Genomic DNA, 22022 nt, shown 5'->3' on the forward strand with positions numbered 1-22022 from the left:
CCACCTGGACACCCCACGCTGGCCTATTACCTGCCCTCGACCTCTTCATTTCCAACTGCCGCCGGGACATTAACCGCCTCAACCTGTCGACCCCCCTCCCCCACTCCAACCTCTCACCCTCACAACGCGCAGCCCTCCAATCCCTCTGCTCCAATCCTGACCTCACCATCAAGCCAGCGGACAAAGGGGGCGCAGTGGTAGTCTGGCGCACTGACCTCTACATCGCTGAAGCCAAACGCCAACTCGAGGACACCTCTTCCTACCGCCCCCTTGACCATGACCCCACCCCCCATCACCAAACCATCATCTCCCAGACCATACAGAACCTCATCACCTCAGGAGATCTCCCACCCACAGCTTCCAACCTCATAGTCCGGGAACCCCGCACTGCCCGGTTCTACCTCCTTCCCAAGATCCACAAGCCTGACCACCCTGGCCGACCCATTGTCTCAGCATGCTCCTGCCCCACTGAACTCATCTCTACCTACCTCGACACTGTCCTATCCCCCCTAGTCCAGGAACTCCCCACATACGTTCGAGACACCACCCACGCCCTCCACCTCCTCCAAGACTTCCGTTTCCCCGGCCCCCAACACCTCATCTTCACCATGGATATCCAATCCCTCTACACCTCCATCCGCCATGACCAGGGCCTCCAAGCCCTCCGTTTTTTCCTCTCCAGACGTTCCCAACAGTACCCCTCCACCGACACTCTCATTCGTTTGGCCGAACTGGTCCTCACCCTTAACAATTTCTCCTTTGAATCTTCCCACTTCCTCCAGACCAAAGGGGTAGCCATGGGCACACGTATGGGCCCCAGCTATGCCTGTCTCTTTGTTGGCTACGTAGAGCAGTTGATCTTCCGTAATTACACCGGCACCACTCCCCACCTCTTCCTCCGCTACATTGATGACTGCATTGGCGCCACCTCGTGCTCCCGCGAGGAGGTTGAGCAATTCATCAACTTCACCAACACATTCCACCCTGACCTTAAATTTACCTGGACCATCTCTGACACCTCCCTCCCCTTCCTGGACCTCTCCATCTCCATCAGTGACGACCGACTTGACACTGACATCTTCTACAAACCCACCGACTCCCACAGCTACCTGGATTACACCTCTTCCCACCCTACCTCTTGCAAAAATGCCATCCCGTATTCCCAATTCCTCCGCCTCCGCCGTATCTGCTCCCAGGAGGAGCGGTTCCACCATAGAACACACCAGATGGCCTCCTTCTTTAGAGACCGCAATTTCCCTTCCCACGTGGTTAAAGATGCCCTCCAACGCATCTCATCCACATCCCACACCTCCGCCCTCAGACCCAACCCCTCCAACCGCAACAAGGACAGAACGCCCCTGGTGCTCACCTTCCACCCTACCAACCTTCGCATAAACCAAATCATCCGCCGACATTTCCGCCACCTCCAAACAGACCCCACCACCAGGGATATATTTCCCTCCCCACCCCTCTCCGCCTTCCGCAAAGACCGTTCCCTCCGTGACTACCTGGTCAGGTCCACGCCCCCCTACGACCCACCCTCCCATCCTGGCACTTTCCCCTGCCACCGCAGGAACTGTAAAACCTGCGCCCACACCTCCTCCCTCACCTCCATCCAAGGCCCCAAAGGAGCTTTCCATATCCATCAAAGTTTTACCTGCACATCCACTAATATCATCTATTGTATCCGTTGCTCCCGATGCGGTCTCCTCTACATTGGGGAGACTGGACGCCTCCTAGCAGAGCGCTTTAGGGAACATCTCCGAGACACCCGCACCAATCAACCACATCGCCCAGTGGCTCAACATTTCAACTCCCCCTCCCACTCTGCCGAGGATATGGAGGTGCTGGGCCTCCTCCACCGCCGCTCCCTCACCACCAGACGCCTGGAGGAAGAACGCCTCATCTTCCGCCTCGGAACACTTCAACCCCAGGGCATCAATGTGGATTTTAACAGTTTCCTCATTTCCCCTTCCCCCACCTCATCCTAGCTTCTAACCTCCAGAAACTCGATCCCCTGACCTGTCCGGACTTGTCCGACCTGCCCAGCTCCTTTTCCACCTATCCACTCCACCCTCTCCTCCCTGACCTATCACCTTCATCTCCTTCCCCACTGACCTATTGTACTCTATGCCACTCTCTCCCACCCCCACCCTCCTCTAGCTTATCTCTCCATGCTTCAGGCTCTCTGCCTTTATTCCTGATGAAGGGCTTTTGCCCGAAACGTCGATTTTGCCTGTCCTCGGATGCAGCCTGAATTGCTGTGCTCTTCCAGCACCACTGATCCAGAATCTGGTTTCCAGCATCTGCAGTCATTGTTTTTACCTCGTTGATTTTAGCACCCAGCCATATCCCGCTTAAACCCTTCCTATTCATACACCCATCTGGATGCCTTTTAAAATGTTGTGGTTGTACCAGCCTCCACTTCCTCTGGCAGCTCATCTCACACACTCATCACCCACTGTGTGAAAAAGCTACCCCTTGGGTCTCTCTTTTACCTTCCCCTCCCACCCTAAACCGATGCCATCTAGTTCTCAACTCCTTCACCCCAGGGAAAAGACTTTGTCTATTTATCCTATCTATGCCCTTTATGATTTTATAAATCTATATAGGGTCACCCGTCAGCCTCAGATACTCCAGGGAAAACAGCACCAGTCTGTTCAACCTCTCCCTATAGCTCAAACCCTCCAACCCTGGCAACATCCTTGTAAATCTTTTCTGAACCCTTTCAAGTTTCACATCTTTCCGATAGGGAGGAGATCAGAATTGCATGCAGTATTCCAAAAGTGGCCTAAACACTGTTCTGTACTGTCGCAACGTGACCTCCCAACTCCTATGCTGAATACTCTGACCAATAAAAGAAAGCATACCAAACGCTTTCTTCACTATCCTATCTACCTGTGACTCTACTTTCAAGGAGCTATGAATCTGCAGTCTAAGGTCTCTTTGTTCAGCAACACTTTCTTTTATTTCTTACGGGTTTTTCCTCAAAACATCCAAGTTATCCAGTATGACAAATTTAAGTATGGCACTGAAAGCATCAAAAGCTCTGTTTTCATTTATTAAATCAAATTGACAGGTAGTTCTAACACGGCAGGTGAAAGAGTAGGCTACTTTCTCCAAAGGTGCTGCCAAACCTGCTGAGTTTCTCCAGCACCTGTTTTTATTTCAGATTTCTACCATCCACAATATTTTGCTTTTATTCGATTGTATTTCCTCGTTCCTTGTGCAACTCTGAGTATCTTGATAAGTTATGTGTAGTGATTATGCTAACATTTCAAATGGATTTGCTCACTGTCAGGATTTGGTATCATTTTCTTTTACAGTATCCAGTACTTGCACCATATTTTCATTCTGCTAACTCTACTTGTAACGGTGGAACTGCTCAATGCACAGACAATGAAGGATGATGCTTCATCTGAATATCACTGCTACTTGAAGTAAGTACTGCAACTTACCAGGAAATGTCACAAGTTAGGCCATTGCAAAACGCAATATTGAATGTAAAAATGTAGCTCTGGTCTCGTCATTAATGTGCTACATTACTGATAGAGCTAAGCGATTCCATAACTAACAGATCAGAAAGTGTTGTAGACCTGCCACATCCCGTAGTGAATGGTGGGAGGCAATTAAACAACTTAGTGGAGGATGAGGCTCCACAAATATCCCTAGTGATTGGGGAGCCAGCACATTAGTGCAAAAGAAAAGATTGAAGCATTTGCAACAATCTTCGTCCAATAGTGCAAGGAGGATGATCCTTCTCTGCCTCCTCCAGAAGTCCCCAGCATCACATGCCAGTCTTCAACCAATTTGATTCACTGCATGTAATATCAAGAAAGGTTTGGAGGCAATGGGTACTGCAAAGGCTCTTGGCTGTGACAGCATTCTGGCAATAGTGATGAAGATTTGTGGTACAGAATTTGCTGCACCCCTAGCCAAACTAGCTATCCACCGCAGCTACAACATTGATATCTGCCCAGCAATGTGGAAAATGTCTCCGGTATGTCCTGTACACACAAACCAGGACAAATCCAACGCCCCAATTACTGTCCCATCTATCTACTCTCTCTTAATAATGTGATGGAGAGTGCTATCAAGGAGCACCTGTTCAGCGATAACCTGGTCACTGACACCTAGTTGTGTTCTGCCAAGACCATTCAGCTCCTGACATCATTACAGCTTTGTTCAAATAAGGACACATGAGCTGGATTCCAGAAATGAGGTGAGAATATTAGCTCTTGCCATCAAAGCTGCATTCAACAGAGTGTGACATCGAGGAGCCCTAGCAAATCTGAAATCCATGAGAATCGGGTAAAGCTTTCTGCTGGTTGGCATCATACGTGGCACAAGGGAGGATGGTTGTTGGAAATCAGTCATCTCAACTCCAGGGTATCTCTGCATGAGCTCCTCAGGATAGTGTCCTTGGCCCAGCCGTCTTCAGGTGCGTCATCAGTGACTTTCCCTCCATCATAAGGTCAGAAGTGGGGATATTCACTGATATATAACGTTCAGCACCATTCATGAGTGCTCAGTTACTGAAGCAGGCCATGTTCAAATGCAGCAAGACCTTGATAATATCCAGTCTTAGGCTGAAAAGTGGCAAGTAACAATTATGCCACATAAATGCCAGGCAATGACCATCTCCAATAAGAGACAATGTAAATCACCGCCTCTTGGCATCCTAGGGTTACCATTGACCAGAACCTGAACTGGCCAAACCATATAAATCTCTAAGAACAAGTTAGAAATTAGAAATACTTCAGCAAGTAACTCACCTCCTGACTCCCCAAAGCCTGTCTATCATCTGCAAGGTACAGATCAGGAGTAATGGAATACTCCCCACTTGCCGGATGAGTGCAGCTCCAGCAACACTCCAGCAACTTGAACCGTCCAGGACAAAGCAGCCCAATTGATTGGCACCACACCCACAAACATCCATTCCCTCACCACGGATGATCAGTAGCAGCAGTGTGCTATCTGCAAGATGTCCTGCAAAGATTCACCAAAGATCCTTTCACAGAACCTTCCAAACCCATGGTCACTATTAACTAGAAGGACAAGGGCAGCAGATACTATCTCTCAATTCTCCTCCAAGTCACTTTTCATTCTGACTTGAAAAAATATCACCATTCCTTCAGAATCATTGGGTCAAAATCCTGGAGCTCTCTCCCCAGCGGCATTGTGGGTGTACTGACAGTACAAAGTATTATAGAGGCCCCAACAGTGCAGATCGAGGCCATTTGGCCCATCAAGTCATCATCCCACCTAATCCCACACTTACCATAGTTAATTCACTTAGACTGCACACTATAGGGAAATGTAGCATAACTAATCCCCTAACCTGCGTGTCTTTGGACTGTGGGAGGAAATTGGAGCACCCGTGGGAAATCTGTGCGGACAAATGGACAATGTGCAAACCCCATAAGGCTGGAATCAAACCAGGTCTCTGACGCTGTGAGCTACCCTGCTGCCCCTTGGACTGTAGAGGTTGAAGAAGGCAGTTCATCACCACCTTCTCAAGGGCAACTAGGGATAGGCAAAAAGCACTGGTTCAGCCAACACCCACATTCCTCACATAAATGAAAGAAAATTTAAAACTGATCGTTTAAGCACTTCTTGGCTTGTATGATAAAGGTGGTTACAGCCTGATAATGATTCTGTAATGTTGCTACTTAAGACTCAAGTAACAAACAGTTATCGTTAGGAAACCCAAGAACTGCTTATAAAATGAGTCCATTGAAATATTTGTTTGTCCCAGCACTTTTGTGTCTAACGACTACAGAATTGCAGCAAGCTTTTGCTTGAATATGTTGGTTTTGCATTTGTTCTTATTGGCATTACTGAGCAGGCCACATTGGAATTAACTAATTCACAAGATCAATTGAGTGTTTTCACAAGTGAAGAATAATTGATTTTTGTACTGTAGAGGATTCGAGGCAGACAGGGACAGTTTGAGAAAACGAAACTGAAGTAAGTTGGCCACCATATTGAATGGTAGATTAAGTTTGGAACCCATTTGGTCTATCCCTACTCTTGTGGTTTATATCATTTGAACGAACTCAAGAGAATAATGACGGGTTTTCTCTTTAAACTTGGAGATGGAGCTCCCACTGTAACAGATTCCTAGATATTGCTGAACAGAGACGTAGTGTCATAGAGATGTACAGCATGGAAATAGATCCTTCGGTCCAACTCGTTCATGTTGACCAGATATCCCAAACCAATCTAGTCCCACCTGCCAGCGCCTGGCCCATATCCTTCCAAACCCTTCCTATTCATCTACCCATCCAGATGCCTTTTAAATGTTGCAATTATATCAGCCTCTACCACTTCCTCTTGCAGCTCATTCCATATACGTGCCACCCTCTGCGTGAAAAAGTTGCCCCTGAGGTCTCTTTTATATCTTTCCCCTCTCACCCTAAACCCATGCCCTCTAGTTCTGGACTCCCCCACCCCAGGGAAAATACTTTGTCTATCCTATCCATTCCCCTCATGATTTTATAAACCTCTATAAGGTCACCCCTCAGCCTCTGACGCTCCAGGGAAAACAGCCCCAGCCTGTTCAGCCTCTCCCTATAGCTCAAATCCTCCAACCCTCACAACATCATTGTAAATCTTTTCTGAACCCTTTCAAGTTTCACAACATCTTTCCGCTAGAAAGGAGACCAGAATTGCACGCAATATTCCAACAGTGGCCTAACCAATGTCCTGTACAACCACAACATGACCTCCCAACTCCTGTACTCAGTACTCTGACCAATAAAGGAAAACATACCAAACGCCTCCTTCGCTATCCTATCTACCTGCGACTCCACTTTCAAGGAGCTATGAACCTGATGTTGCTGCAACATGTGAATGTAAGTCACATCATCCTTAGGAACCTATTCTACGCAAACATAAGGAATGCCTTGTGCCTTTTTTGAATTACCCACTGGTTTACAATATCCATTGCTTTGTCCAATGCAATGTCTTGGTCAATCAGTTGACTTAGCAGTCAGTCAGCACATTTTCTTTCCTCTCTGCTAAGTCATTGTGATCATTTGAAGTTTAATGCTATTGGATTTGATCTGGTAAATGCAAAAGGGAAAGCTTTGGCAAATATGTCTCTATCAAGATTCAAATCGCAACACAGAAGGAAGCCTTTTAGTCCATCATTTTGGACTGTCTCTTTAAAAGAGATTCTGGATTAGGGTGCTGGAAGAGCACAGCATTTCAGGCAGCATCTGTGGACAGGCAAAATCGACGTTTCGGGCAAAAGCCCTTCAGGAATAAAGGCAGAGAGCCTGAAGCGTGGAGAGATAAGCTAGAGGAGGGTGGGGGTGGGGAGAGAGTAGCATAGAGTACAATAGGTCAGTGGGGGAGGAGATGAAGGTGATAGGTCAGGGAGGAGAGGGTGGAGTGGATAGGTGGAAAAGGAGCTAGGCAGGTCGGACAAGTCAAGGAGACAGTGTTGAGCTGGAGGTTAGAAACTAGGGAAGGGGAAATGAGGAAGCTGTTGAAGTCCACATTGATGCCCTGGGGTTGAAGTGTTCCGAGGCGGAAAATGTCATCCCGTGCTCCTAATGCCTCCGCCGTATCTGCTCCCAGGAGGACCAGTTCCACCATAGAACACACCAGATGGCCTCCTTCTTTAGAGACCGCAATTTCCCTTCCCACGTGGTGCTCTCCAACACATCTCATCCACATCCCGCACCTCCGCCCTCAGACCCAACCCCTCCAACCGCAACAAGGACAGAACGCCCCTGGTGCTCACCTTCCACCCTACCAACCTCCGCATAAACCAAATCATCCACCGACATTTCCGCCACCTCCAAACAGACCCCACCACCAGGGATATATTTCCCTCCCCACCCCTCTCCGCCTTCCGCAAAGACCGTTCCCTCCGTGACTACCTGGTCAGGTCCACGCCCCCCTACGACCCACCCTCCCATCCTGGCACTTTCCCCTGCCACCGCAGGAACTGTAAAACCTGTGCCCACACCACCTCCCTCACCTCCATCTAAGGCCCTAAAGGAGCCTTCCACATCCATCAAAGTTTTACCTGCACATCCACTAATATCATCTATTGTATCCGTTGCTCCCGATGCAATCTCCTCTACATCAGGGAGACTGGGCGCCTCCTAGCAGAGCGCTTCAGGGAACATCTCCGAGACACCCGCACCAATCAACCTAACCGCCCCGTGGCCCAACATTTCAACTCCCCCCTCCCACTCTGTCGAGGATATGGAGGTGCTGGGCCTCTTCCACTGCCGCTTCCTCACCACCAGACGCATGGAAGAAGAACGCCTCATCTTCCGCCTCGGAACTCTTCAACCCCAGAGCATCAATGTGGACTTCAACAGCTTCCTCATTTCCCCTTTCCCCACCTCATCCTAGTTTCTAACCTCCAGCTCAACACTGTCTCCTTGACTTGTCCGGACTTGTCCGACCTGCCTAGCTCCTTTTCCACCTATCCACTCCACCCTCTCCTCCCTGACCTATCACCTTCATCTCCTCCCCCACTGACCTATTGTACTCTATGCTACTCTCTCCCCACCCCCACCCTCCTCTAGCTGATCTCTCCACGCTTCAGGCTCTCTGCCTTTATTCCTGATGAAGGGGTTTTGCCCGAAACGTCGATTTTGCCTGTCCTCGGATTTTGCCTGTCCTCGGATGCTGCCTGAACTGCTGTGCTCTTCCAGCACCACTAATCCAGAATCTGGTTTCCAGCATCTGCAGTCATTGTTTTTACCTCTTTAAAAGAGATGTCCAGTCAGAATCATTAAAGGGAGGTCTGGGAGGTGTTGGTTTTCTAAGAGGTATAGGGAGGCGGATTTGTAGAAAGCATCGAATCTCATTTAACTGACTTGATGGTTCCTTGTATTACATCAATCTATTAAACTGATATAGCAAAGTAAGATGAAATGATTGGCACTGTTTAGTTTTTATAAATCCTAATATATTGACAGTCTTGTAACCAGAGTGAGGAAACGTTTGCTGTAGTCTTTTAATGGGGTGGGAAGATCCCAGCAGGGAGAGCTCTCTTCAGGCTCATAAGCTAGAAGATGTTTCCTTTACTAATCTGTAGCTTGAGGAGATTTATCAATCATGGCAATGCCTTCATCTGCATGGGCCCTAAACTCAGTAACTCCCTGACTATGTCTATGCATCTGATTCCCTCTTTTTTTTTAAACATGTTCATTAAAACCCACCTCTTTAGAACAGCTTATTGTTACGTGGCCTCCTATCTCTATGTTTCAGTGTCAAATTTTGTTTGATAATACTTATGTGAAATAATGAGGCTATATACACAAACTTATTACTTTTGTTGTGTTGTATGATCCCGATTGTTTTTTATTTTATGACCTTAACTAGCTATGCTGCTGCTGTTAGAGCTCTAGGTAACTGCTCTTTTAGATACCTCTGTTTCTGCACATTGAAAAGAGCATGCTCTTTTCAAACTTATACATTCTGCAAAGCAAAAGTCCTAGTTTATCCTAAGGTTTCTCTAATACTGAGTGGATTTACTGCCTGTCTTAATGAATCACTGACTCTATATTCCCATTAAACTATTTTTTTTTAAACCCTGCCATTTTTAAACATTTCCATTCACAGGTTTCTGAAGTCGGTGTTGCAATACACAGAAAATATGGTGACATACACAAGCCCAGACAAAAACAAGTGGAATGAGAGCTGGGACCTGTCCGAGAAAATGTTACTGAAAGTTAAAAAGTTTTACAACAAATGGTATAATATAACTGTAGACTGTGCAACTTGAATACAGTGGGACTATTTGGTTATAATCTAGAATGGCTCTAGTGGGAAATTATATTCATATCTAAAAAGAGCAAATGTGAACAGAAAAAATATACAGTAACTTACACTTATTTCCAGTGACAAAAACTAAAGGTAAGAGCAGAACAAATTTATCGTAAGCTGACATCACAGCATTACTTGCAGAATTGAAAAAGGCCCTACAAAATATCATTGATTGGATAAAACCAAAAAGTTTTGAAAGATGATTTAGTGTGAGCAACAAAAGCAGAAGCAATGGTAGAAGGAATCCATTAGAAGAAACTGGTGTGAAGGTTAAAATAGATGGTGTCACAATCGAAAATGCATAGGTTTCTCTGTTTAGGCAAATGATCACAGAAGATGGCAGATGTGATACAGAAGTTAGAAGGATGGTGATATCTTCAGAATGAATTATGGCTGAGGGATAAGTTAATAAGAATTTTTTATCCAGATCAAAGGATAAAAATGTGATGCTACATTTTATCCATTTTTACCGTTACACCTCAGAAACGTGGACAAAACTTTGAGATCAGTGAAACACAATGGAGACCTTTGAAATACGGATGCTAAAATATATGTATATAAATATGTAAACAAACTGTAATACTCAGAGGTTCTTGAAAATGCAGCAGCAAAGAAGAGCTCTTAAAAGTAATATCTGGGAAAGAAAATGTCAGCATCACAGCCATGTGATCAGAACAGAAAAATTGAAGCAATCTCTTCTTGAGGGTAGAAGAGAGTAGAAAGAGGAGTTGACCTCAGTGTAGTTGGATATCAGAGTGGTTGCCAGTGAGCTCTACTGAATGTGTGAGGGTGGTGCAAGGCAGATAATTATTGCGGTCCTTGACAGCAGATGTCCTGGAAGGAGCAGCCACAAACAGCAGCTGCAACACACACTTGTAAGTTTTCTCTCCCTCTGCTAAAGACACTTGCTCGTAGCAATCCTTTCGGTGCAGGCATAATGTGTGTGACCCTTGAACAGGGATTATGTAATGTTTGATTGCGCTGCCTTCCATATCATTCTCAAACAGTCTGCTCTTGTACGCTGGACTGTGATCCTCTTCCTAACCTGGGGACCCTAGTGTCAGTAAGAAAGATAGCACTACTGACAGTTGAGGGTACCTGTTCAAAAATGTATCAGAAATTGGATCCAAAACCTCCTGGTCTTCATGTTTTTAGTGCTAGATTGGATGACGCCAGCTCATCTAGGGAGCCATTGCTGTCATTATTGTTCACACCACAAACGTTTTTTTTAGTAACCCTTCCTTCTCACCACTCCAGCCGAGTGAGCAGTCTGCCACCTCTGGAACTGAGAAACAAGAAAGCAGGAAACATGGCAGTAGCTATGATAGTGTAACACTCAAAGCCTCAAACTCGAGGAAGCTGAGATACAAAGAAATTCTAATATGTCTCATTTGCTGGTAAATGCTGACCAGTGAAAACCTGGAGCAAAAGAATTTAAAGCAACTTGGAGACCAATCATGGGGATTATGCTGGGAAATCAAAATCATTTTTGCAATGCCAGAAAGAGGAGATTTCTCAGCAATAGCCTTTGAGGGCTGTGAGCATCTCTGAACTTCCTCAAAGAGGACCTATTGAGATGAACAATCAGATTGCATAGCCTCACATAATTGCAGGAACTTTGCTGTTACCCACTGTAATCAAAGTGGTTGAAAATGTTTTTGGGAGGAACAAACAAAGGCTTTCTGCTGTGAATCTCTCAAACAGTCCCATGAAGTGGAGAATTAAGATAGTAGCAGCTGATTAAAGACTCAGCTCCTGGAATCCACACCCACATTTGCTATTCAGGTTGATGTAAGGGGTTTGATAGCCACTCATTGGCTTTTGTTTGACTTTCTTGAAGACATTGATTCAGTTTGACTCCCACATCTTGAACATGAACATGCACAGAGAATATTCTACATGGAAGAAATAAATATTCCCTATGACTGTCTAGTTGAATTCTGTATGATGGGGCTTCAGTTCAGCAAGCCAGGCCTGTGTGCTTTGTTGCAGAGAATTGCTCTGTCTGGTATTTGGATTCTGCCGGATTCACAGGGAGCAACTGGCTCGGAATTAGGTGATGTGTCATGCCAGGTCACCTCAGTTGTGAGCTGCATTAACCTTGCCCTCTTTAGCAAATCTGTTTGCAAAGCTGTGTGCAGACGTGGAGTCTAATCATGTGTTGTTTCATAGAGGTTAACTGTCAGTCAAGAGGAAGGCTACTGCAGAGATCTTTGGATTTTGTACTTGATGAATCATTCATGGAAGTGGGTGTCCTGACTGACCCAGCATTTATTGCCCAGCCCCAGCTGCCCTTGAGAAGGTGGTAGTGAACTGCCTCCTTGAACCAATGCAGCCTTTTTTGTGTAGGTCGACCCACAATACCATTAGAGATGCAGTGTTAGGTTTTAACATAGTAACACTGAAGAAATGGTAATATATTTCCAAGCCACAATGATAAATGGTTTGGAGGGAAACTTCCATGTGATGGTGTTCCCTTGTATCTCGTCCTTCTAGATGTTTGTGTTCTTTGGTTTAAAGGACGAACAGAAATCTACTGTTTACAATTTCAATTGCCAGGCAAGAACAAGACTTTAACAGACTTGCACAATAATGCATGCCTTTGTCTCATTAGGATCAGACAAGTGTCCTTTTAAGTTTAATTACAATTGCAACTGTAATAATGTTGCTGTTTTTTACTCTTGACACTTTGATGTGCCAACAATTTTGTTTCATTTGAACACATCCTAAAACAGTGAAGGTTCTTATGCTGCTAATTTGTTTTATTTGGATTCTTTGGCATAGTCCTGTTGGTTATTATGTACTGACACTGTTTCATTTTGGCACAACAATAAACAAACGTGTGTATTACCCTGACATTTTGCTTGGCTTATTTTGACAGCTGCTTACAATGAATTACCCCTCCTCTCTGCACCCATCACCACCATCAACCCTGCCAACTGACACCCTTTCGCCTTACCCACACCCCAACCAAAAAAGAAAGCAGGACTGTTAACTCTGACTTGGGTTTCTGACAATTTTCAATCCTCAATTGGAGTTGCAGGAAAATGCCCAGAATGCAGTGCTTTATAACGAAGGGAAAGACATTGATGATCTAGATGATACAGCATGCTATTTACTTGATGGCTGATTTGCAATGCAGAGTGACATCAACAGTGTGGATGCAATTCACTCACCAACAGAGTAACAGCTGTACTTTTGCAAAGGCTTCTTGATGCTGTATTCAATTAAAAGTGGCCTTTGTATCAAGGGCAGTCACTATCACCTCCATTATGGAGTTCAGGTCTTTTGTCGATGATTGAACCAAGGCTGTAATGAGGCTTGGAGCCAAGTGGCCTTGGCAGCATCCAATCGGGTTATTTGTAAATCAGTGCTGCTCCTTCCAGCAATTTACTGCTGATCTAGAGTAGACAAATTGGGGGGGATTATTGTTAGATTAGATTTGACCTGCTTTGTGTGTTCAGGAAATATCTGGGCAATTGTCTGTATTGCTGTACAGATACCTTTGTTGTAGCTATACTGGAAGAGCTTGGTAAGGGTAGTGCAAATTCTAGAGCACATGTCTCCAGTACTACTCCAGGCATATTATTAGGGCCCACAACTTTTGCAGTATCCTTTGCCTTCAGTCAATGATTGATATCACATGGAGTGAATTGAATTTGACTGAAAACAGGCATCTGTGATGCTGGGGGCCTCTGGAGGAGGCTACAATAGATCTTGACTCAACACTTCAGGCTGAATATTGTTGCAAGTGCTTCAACGTTATCTTTTTGCAGTGATGCGCTGGTCTCCTCCAGCATTGATGATACCATGTTTGTGGAGCTGCCACCTCCAGTAAGTCATTTATTTATCCACCACCATTGCTGACTGGATTTGGCAGGACTGCAGAGCTTAGATCTGATCCATTAGTTATGAAATTACTTAGCTTTGTCTGGCTAAGTAATCAGGTTAAAACAATACAAGCATGCAGAAGTAACTTGGAAACAAAAAATGGACAAATTCAGAGGTAACAGGAAGGTGTTCAACAGAATATTTTGGAAAAAAAAGAATAAAATTGAATTAAAATTAACAAAGTTAAACACCATATTTACAGACAGTCAAATGCATTTAAACTTCATGAAAGTATTTAATTGGGTAGATTGGATAAGCAATTTTCTGGACCTAGTGCAGCTATTAACTCTTGCCTGTAGAGTTTTGAACTTTGGAAACATGAAGGACAGTGTTGTATGTACCGAGGGCCTGTGATTGATCTCTGTGTGCTTTTCTTTTGATCTGAATATTTTGTGCCTGTGAGAGGCCAGGGTACCATACAGTGTATTCGACCAAAGAATTGTTGTGTCCAATGTCTAGAAGATAATTCTCTCTCACGAGCACATCAGCATAAATATAACGTATGTCAATATTGGCAGAAGTTTAGTTTCTTCAAAACAGGAGGAAGGGGGAAACCATGTTCTGAATCTGTGAAGTAATGAATAGTGTGTTAGGTGCAGTTAGGTCATGTTGCCTTGAAGTGGCAGTATATACCAGCAAATGTTTCAACAGATGAAATCTGCCATCCCAATTATTGTGTATCTTGGGTCACGAGGTGGCAAAATTAGTCATTTAATGGAAAATGGAAGAATGTTGTTCACTTACTGGCATGTTCAAGAATCTCTTTCCCAAAAATTTTGTTGGGGGCTTGTTAATTGCAGAGAGAATGAGACATTCCTTTTTCTTTCAAAAGAGCAAGTTTGGCTGGTATTATTGTTAACAAATAGGAAATGAAAGCCGCAAAACTTTTGACTGGACTGGACCCAGGGCTATAATTACAAAGAGCATCTGCCAGTCAAATTACAAAGGATGCTATGAGCTAATATGGGCAGAATGTGTCTCAAGTATGTAAGGCTTGTTTGCTGTGGTTATTCTATCTGGATTTTACAATTATGTAAAATAAAGCACTGTTAGTACATTGCATAGTTTACTATTTCTGACACAAGAATGCAGTCTAATCTTACCCTGGTCTCTGGCTTCTAGGAAAACCATGACTGGACTCAAATGGGTTTTTGTTATGCTCTCTAGATTCTGAAATCGACCCTATTCCCCCCCATTATCACTTCAACTGATAATCTATAATAGAATATATAGTCCTTTTTGGCTTGTATGAAATTGTATGATTGTACTTCCATGAAATGTATTGGGATGTTGCATAAAGGATCCTATATCAATGCATGTTGTCACATTAAAGTTAAAAGAATAGAATGCTGACATAACTCTCAGTTTAATGATAGGACTCATCTATGTTATCTATGAAAGATTTGATACAGTATGAAATTTTGGTTCCTTATTGTGGGGCATTATTGATGAGGCATTACTGAATTTGTAATCACTTGTAAACAAGTGTGATTAGGAATGATTTACGTGTGTGTGGCTATAAGAGACCATTACATTTTTTTGTTAGGAGAAATATTGGATAAGCAATGAAACAGTAAGTGGCAGGTTGATTGTAATGGGGAAACTCCATGTGCAGTGGTAAAGGTCAATAGTGAGGGTGAGACAGCCCTGGAATAAAAAGGGTGAAGTGATGAAAAATGGCCAAACATGAAGGGGTTAGTGACAGTTTGAAGGGGATAGTGAGGGAATAATTCCTTGCACACATGCAGCTGTGATGGCAACACATTCCCAGCATTGTATGTTAGTAACGGTGATATTTTGTCCATTAATTTTTTTAAAAAATGAAGTTTGTTTAAACACTTGTGGTTTACACAAATTAATAGACTAGCCTTATTGGTTTCTGCATCGACTGAACCTCTGCCAGAATTGTTCTTTGTTTTTCTTCCGTTGGGCTAATTGGGATAGGGTAGGTTGTGCTTTTGATAAAGCACCTCCAATTTATTTTAAAGATGTTTTATTTCCCTCTGTTTTTCCACTGATTCATTCTGTCTGCCTTGATCAAACCATTTCATCACACATCATATTTGCACCATCATGCCACTCTGTGAAATGACACATCACAGTCTGGTCCAAATCACAAACCCCAGCAGTTCTATAAAAGAAAGGTCCAAATCAATTCCTAAAATTCAAATTCACTGAGACTGATGAATTACAAAGTGTAGACCTCTCTTTATCTAGATCAATTGACTGGTTCAATACTGAGTCTGGAGTATAAGAAGTCTATGATGAGGTATCAGATGGTGTATGGCTGGTGTTATGGATGCTTCAGTTGGCTATTGTTTCGGAGGAACAAATCATCAAAAGCTTTCCTGCTGCTGCTTAATGCTATCTGGTAACCTCTTCTGTGGTGTGTGTTAACTGTTGTCCATACTTGGCTATAAGTTGCACATTTTTCCACCTTGGCAATTCCAGGGTTGAGTTCTGCTCCGTTCTGAGACAGCTAATCTCATTCCACTTTGATTTCTTCATGATTGACTTTCAAGCTTCTTAAATAAACTTTCCATCTTTCAGGTGGTAAAGTCCATTTTAACAGTTGTAAAGAAATGGAGCAGAGTTCTCTCCAGTGTTTTTTATCGCTCAATCAACATCAGAAAATTAAAATGTCTGATCATTATCACATTGGTGTTTTTGACAGCTGAAAGGAGAAAGATTTTAAAGGGACCTGAGGAGCAATTTTTTTTCCACACACCGGGTCGTTCGTATCTGAAATGAACTGCCAGAGGAAGTGGTAGATGCAAGTACAGTTACAACATTTCAAAGACATTTGGACAGGTGCATGAATAGGAAAGGTTTAAAGCGATATTGACCAAATACAGGCAAGTGGGACTAGTTAAGTTTGGGAAACTTGGTTGGCGTGGACGAGTTGGACCAAAGGGTCTGTTCTGTGCTGAATGACTCATCTAATCCTGTCAGTGCATGTACCATGTGCTATTTGCTTGCCTGTACTTTAGCCCATGAGCCACCATTACATTTTTTTCCCCTCAATTATTGGCTAGATTATTTCATGAACTCTAGATGAAATATTGCCAGTGCACCATAGTGCAACAAACAAAATTGCTCTTCTGGAGAGCTGACTCAGACCCAATATGTGGGATGGCCTGTTTTTGTCCTACAACCTGTCTATAATTGTTCTTTATAAATTATATCTCTTGTGCTGTATGTTTGAACTCAAAGCACCACAACCTATACCTGTCGTAAAGTAGAGTGAAATGGATCACTGACACTATTCCAAAGCAGTAACACCCTCCTGATGGTTTGATGTCATTATAAGCCATTAATTTCCCACTCGCTAAAATCACAGCCCTGAAACCACGTCAGAATATGGGCATCTCACTGCCCATTTAATATTGTATTGGTTATTTTAAGAAAAGTCAGGCATGTCAAAACAAACTGAGTTCCTTCAAAGCTTTTGACCTCTTGTGCCCTACATCTTCTAGCACCTTTCAGTCTCACTCCTATCTCTAGATCAGAAGGTTCAAATCTCAAAGATGTGAGCAGGCTGGCACTCCAATTTGTTGAGCCTCTTGTCAGCATTGCCCATAATATGCTCTATGCAGGATCATTAAACCAAAAGGTGCTTTCTTTCCTTGCATGTTTCATTGCTCAGGATGGCTGTTCAAGATCCTCGGGTATACCTTTTCAAGAAGAGCAGGTCTACTGGCTCAACAATCAGAACCTTTACCCTGTAAATATTTGTAAGGTGTTTCTCTCCATTCTGTCAGTGTTTCTATGCAGATTGGTTACCAGAGCCCCCAACTGCTTCATCTTCAAACTCGTGGATGTTCAGGCTTGTAAAATGTCTTAAATAGTTTGAACTTTCTCTTTGTTAAAGAATGTGCCCATACTTCAAGTACCTGTAATTCATAGGAGTAGAACTAGGCCATTAAGTCCATCAAACCTGCTGCACCATTCAGCTGGATCATGCATTATCATCTGTGTATCCCTATATGTCTTTGGTAAAGAAGTCCACCCTGAAATCTATATCTCATTTAGTAATAATTGAAAGTGATGCTTTCTTATTTATGTCACTTGTTTACTTTTGCAGCAATATTCTCTGCACCATTGGAGTGTACACATGCACACATAATTCGGTCTTAGAGCTGTTTGTTTATCTGTGCTGGTTGCCGTGGTATCTATAGAGACTAATTCATCCAAAATTGATAATGCAGTGTAATGAAGCTTTATAATTGTGATGTTTGCCAAGTGCTTGTCAAGAACTGATCACTGAGAAACAGCCGTGACCATTTCGTACACTGGGTAAACATTCACTATTTTATAATGCAGCTCATTGGATTTTGTAAATAATAGATTCAGTTCTCTAGAAAAAGTGCTGGCAACAGAACAGGCCCTCAGATAATGATTGCAGAAACTGGAGGAGTAGCTGTATATTAAATTTGTTTCCTCTGTTCCAGTTAAGTGTTAGTCAGACCTTAATACAGAGTCAGATGTTCAATGGGAAATAAGCTGAACTGCCGTACTTTTGTATCTGATTCAAATCAGCTCTGGCCTAACATGTAATACTTTCCTAAGATGCCAGATAATATATGGTTTCAAGCCCCACTCCAGAGACTTGTGGACAAAGTGTGAGGCTGAAACTCTGCAGCACCACCTCGGTACTGTACAATGTTGGAGATACCATCTTTCAGATAAGATGCTAAAACAAAGACCCATCTGTACTTTTAACTGGACATTAAAAAATCTTCTTCTAGTTGAGGGTCTGACATAGGCAATGTGCTGTGAAGTGCTTAATGTTATAGCAGATGAACCTGAATCCAAAAGCTTCTCCAGGAGACCAAATGCTAACTTGAGGTGTACATGAGAGAGAACCTGAAGTCATTTTTTTTTCCTTTGAATGCAAAGTACTATAAACAAATGAAATGAAAGGAAACCTGAATAAGCAGGCACAACACTGTTATTTTGTAGAGTGGTACAATATTCAACTCTTTGATGGATGGTCAAATTGGATTTGAAGCAATATTAAATGTGAATTAGCTGCATTATCCAAAAAACTGCAGATGCTGGAATCCAGTTCTGATTTCTTGGGCTTTATTACAACAGCATTTGAATACAGGTGTACGTATGCCTTAAGCTGTTATATAGAGTCTTAGTGAAACCATATCTGGAGCACTGTAGATCCCTTGTATAAAGGCCAATTAATTCCCTGGAGAGAGAGGGCAACAAATGTTCACCAAACTAATTCCAGGGATGGAGAGCATGTTTTAGAAGGATAGATTAACTCGATGGGATTTTTATTCTCTAGAGATTAGAAGATTGACATAGAACTCATTTAAATGTACAAAATATTTATAAAGTAGATGCAGAAAGGATGTCTGCTCTATCGCGGGGTGTGTAGTATAGGGGGTATCTAGAACCAGAAAACAGTCTCAAAATAGGAAACAGGCCAATTAGGGCTGAGGAGCAATTTCTTCACTCAGAAGATGGCGAATCTTTGGCATTCTTTGCCCCAGAGGACACTGGAGGCTCAATCATGAAGTATGTCCAAAATGGTAATTGATTCCTAAATGCTAAAGATGCTATGGAATATGCAAGAAAACACAAAATAGAATATAATACCAGAAAATGGTATTGAGCCCAAAGATTAAGCCTGATTTAATTGAAAGGTGGAGCAGACTCAAAGGTTTGTTCTTGTACGTTGGCAATCACTGAGATACTCAGTGAAGTACTGCACCTTCCTGCTGACAATTCTTCTTTAAAGTTCCCTTTTTGGTCTCCCTGATGTAGAGAGGAGATCAAATGTAAACTTAGAGAACAGTTCGCCGATCATCTCAGCTCAGCATGCAGGGCCAACCAGACCTCCCAGTCACCGCCCATTTTTAACTCGTCTTCCCACTCCCTTTCTGAGATCATCATCCTCAGCCTCTATTCCCACAACGAATCACATTGCAAATTGGAGGAACAACACTTCATCTGGCAGCCGATAGCCCAGAGGACTAAATATAGAGTTCTCAAATTTCAAATGACCTCCCTTCCCAGCCCCTCCCCATCCCTTCCACCTACTGGATTCATTCCTCCCATTCACCAACCAAATCATATCCTCTGCGGTACATGTATGGAATGAGCTGCCAGAGGAAGTGGTGGAGGCTGGTAAAGTTGCAACGTTTAAAAGGCATTTGGATGGGTATATGAATAGGAATGGTTTGGAGGGATATGGACTGAGTGCTGGCAGGTGGGACTAGATTAGGTTGGGATATCTGGTCAGCATGGATGGGTTGGACCGAAGGGTCTGTTTCCATGCTGTACATCTTGATGACTCTATGACCTATCCCCAATTCACCACCCTGCCCTGCCACCCCCTTTATCTGCAGCTTCCCCTTCACCCACCCCAGTCCTGAAGAAGGGTTACACTCAAAACGTCAACTTCTCCACCTCCTGATGCTGCCTGGTTTGCTGTGTTCTTTCAGCCTTCTGCCTAAAGCCCAAGAAATCCGAACTGGATTCCAGCATCTGCAGTTTTCTTGTCTCCAAATTGGATACAGAGTTCACAAATGATTGTAACAGTCTACAGAGAGTGTGGGAGGGAAAGGTTGAGTCAAGTGGCTGCAAGCTAACACTGGATAGGATATGGGTATCAGTTTTGGAGGAGATAAATTTACAGGAGGGTAAATAGGGCATGGGAAACGTCAAGTTTACAATGGTATCAGCATGAATGAGCTTTTGATGGGCTGAGGCAGGGTCTGATCAGTTGGAGTTAGATGTAGGTGGGCTTTATGATCTGAAGCTCTACACAAATACAAGTAAGTCGGTCGGTTTGTAGTAGACTCCCACAGCTACCTGGACTACACCTCCTCCCACCCTGCCCCCTGTAAAAACGCCATCCCATTCTCCCAATTCCTTCGTCTCCGCTGCATCTGCTCCCAGGAGGACCAGTTCCAAAAACGTACAACCCAGATGGCCTCCTTCTTCAAGGACTGCAATTTCCCCCCCGACGTGGTCGACGATGCCCTCCACCGCATCTCTTCCACTTCCCGCTCCTCCGCCCTTGAGCCCCGCCCCTCCAACCGCCACCAGGACAGAACCCCACTGGTCCTCACCTACCACCCCACCAATCTCCATATACAGCGCATCATCCGCCGTCATTTCCGCCACGTCCAAACGGACCCCACCACCAAGGATACATTTCCCTCCCCTCCCCTATCAGCATTCCGTAAAGACCACTCCCTCCGTGACTCCCTCGTCAGATCCACACCCCCCACCAACCCAACCTCCACTCCCGGCACCTTCCCCTGCAACCGCAGGAGGTGCAAGACTTGCGCCCACACCTTCCCCCCCTCACCTCCCTCCAAGGCCCCAAAGGAAACTTCCATATCCGCCACAAATTCACCTGCACCTCCACACACATCATCTATTGCATCCTCTGCACCCGATGTGGCCTCCTCTATATTGGGGAGACAGGCCGCCTACTTGCGGAGCGTTTCAGAGAACACCTCTGGGACACCCGGACCAACCAACCCAACCACCCTGTGGCTCAACACTTCAACTCCCCTTCCCACTCCACCAAGGATATGCAAGTCTTTGGACTCCTCCATCGCCAGACCACAACAACACGACGGTTGGAGGAAGAGCGCCTCATCTTCCACCTAGGAACCCTCCAACCACAAGGGATGAACTCGGATTTCACCAGTTTCCTCATTTCCCCTCCCCCTACCTTGTCTCAGTCAAATCCATCGAATTCAGCACCGCCTTCCTAACCTGCAATCTTCTTCCTGACCTCTCCGCCCCCACCCCAGTCTGACCTATCACCCTCACCTTGACCTCTTTCCACCTATCACATTTCCAATGCCCCTCCCCCAAGTCCCTCCTCCCTACCTTTTATCTTAGCCTGCTGGACAAACTTTCCTCATTCCTGAAGAAGGGCTTATGCCCGGAACGTCGATTCTCCTGTTCCCTGGATGCTGCCTGACCTGCTGCGCTTTTCCAGCAACACATTTTCAGCTCTGATCTCCAGCATCTGCAGACCTCACTTTCTCCACATGGAAATAGATACCATGTCTTTGGATCATTTGGCCGAAAGCATCATGTAGTTGACCGGGAGTGAGCCAAGAAACGATGCTTGAAGGAATATCATACTTACCAGGAAGAGGTGAAAAATCTTTGCTGTAGATGCTTTGAATATGATCGGATAGGGGTGAACCAAGCACTGAGGTGGACCACGGAGAGAAGAGATTGTAGGATGTTGTCTCTGACCGTATCAAAAGCTTCAGAATTGTTCAAAGGAACAAGAAGGAATAAGTGAATGTCATTGTAGTGATGAGAATGTCACCTGTGACCATAGT

The 22022-nt window shown here is 44.3% G+C and overlaps 1 protein-coding gene across 6 annotated transcripts in view; it reads left to right on the forward strand.

The window, feature by feature from the left end:
• The window catches only part of LOC122552619 (endoplasmic reticulum membrane-associated RNA degradation protein-like), a 40823-nt gene extending 28169 nt beyond the window's left edge, over window positions 1-12654 (forward strand). For all 6 annotated transcript variants that reach the window (XM_087991155.1, XM_043695392.2, XM_043695389.2 and 3 more), the window contains 2 exons: window positions 3327-3440; window positions 9595-12654. In XM_087991155.1, the coding sequence (XP_087847281.1) occupies window positions 3327-3440; window positions 9595-9757 (277 nt within the window). In that variant the 3' untranslated portion in view covers window positions 9758-12654. The remainder of the gene's footprint in view (window positions 1-3326; window positions 3441-9594) is intronic.
• Window positions 12655-22022: the final 9368 nt, after the last annotated feature.

The sequence above is a fragment of the Chiloscyllium plagiosum genome, unplaced genomic scaffold (assembly GCF_037043375.1).
Source record: "Chiloscyllium plagiosum isolate Xiang-an unplaced genomic scaffold, Cpla_swu_hap1 HiC_scaffold_10, whole genome shotgun sequence".
Taxonomy (NCBI): domain Eukaryota; kingdom Metazoa; phylum Chordata; class Chondrichthyes; order Orectolobiformes; family Hemiscylliidae; genus Chiloscyllium; species Chiloscyllium plagiosum.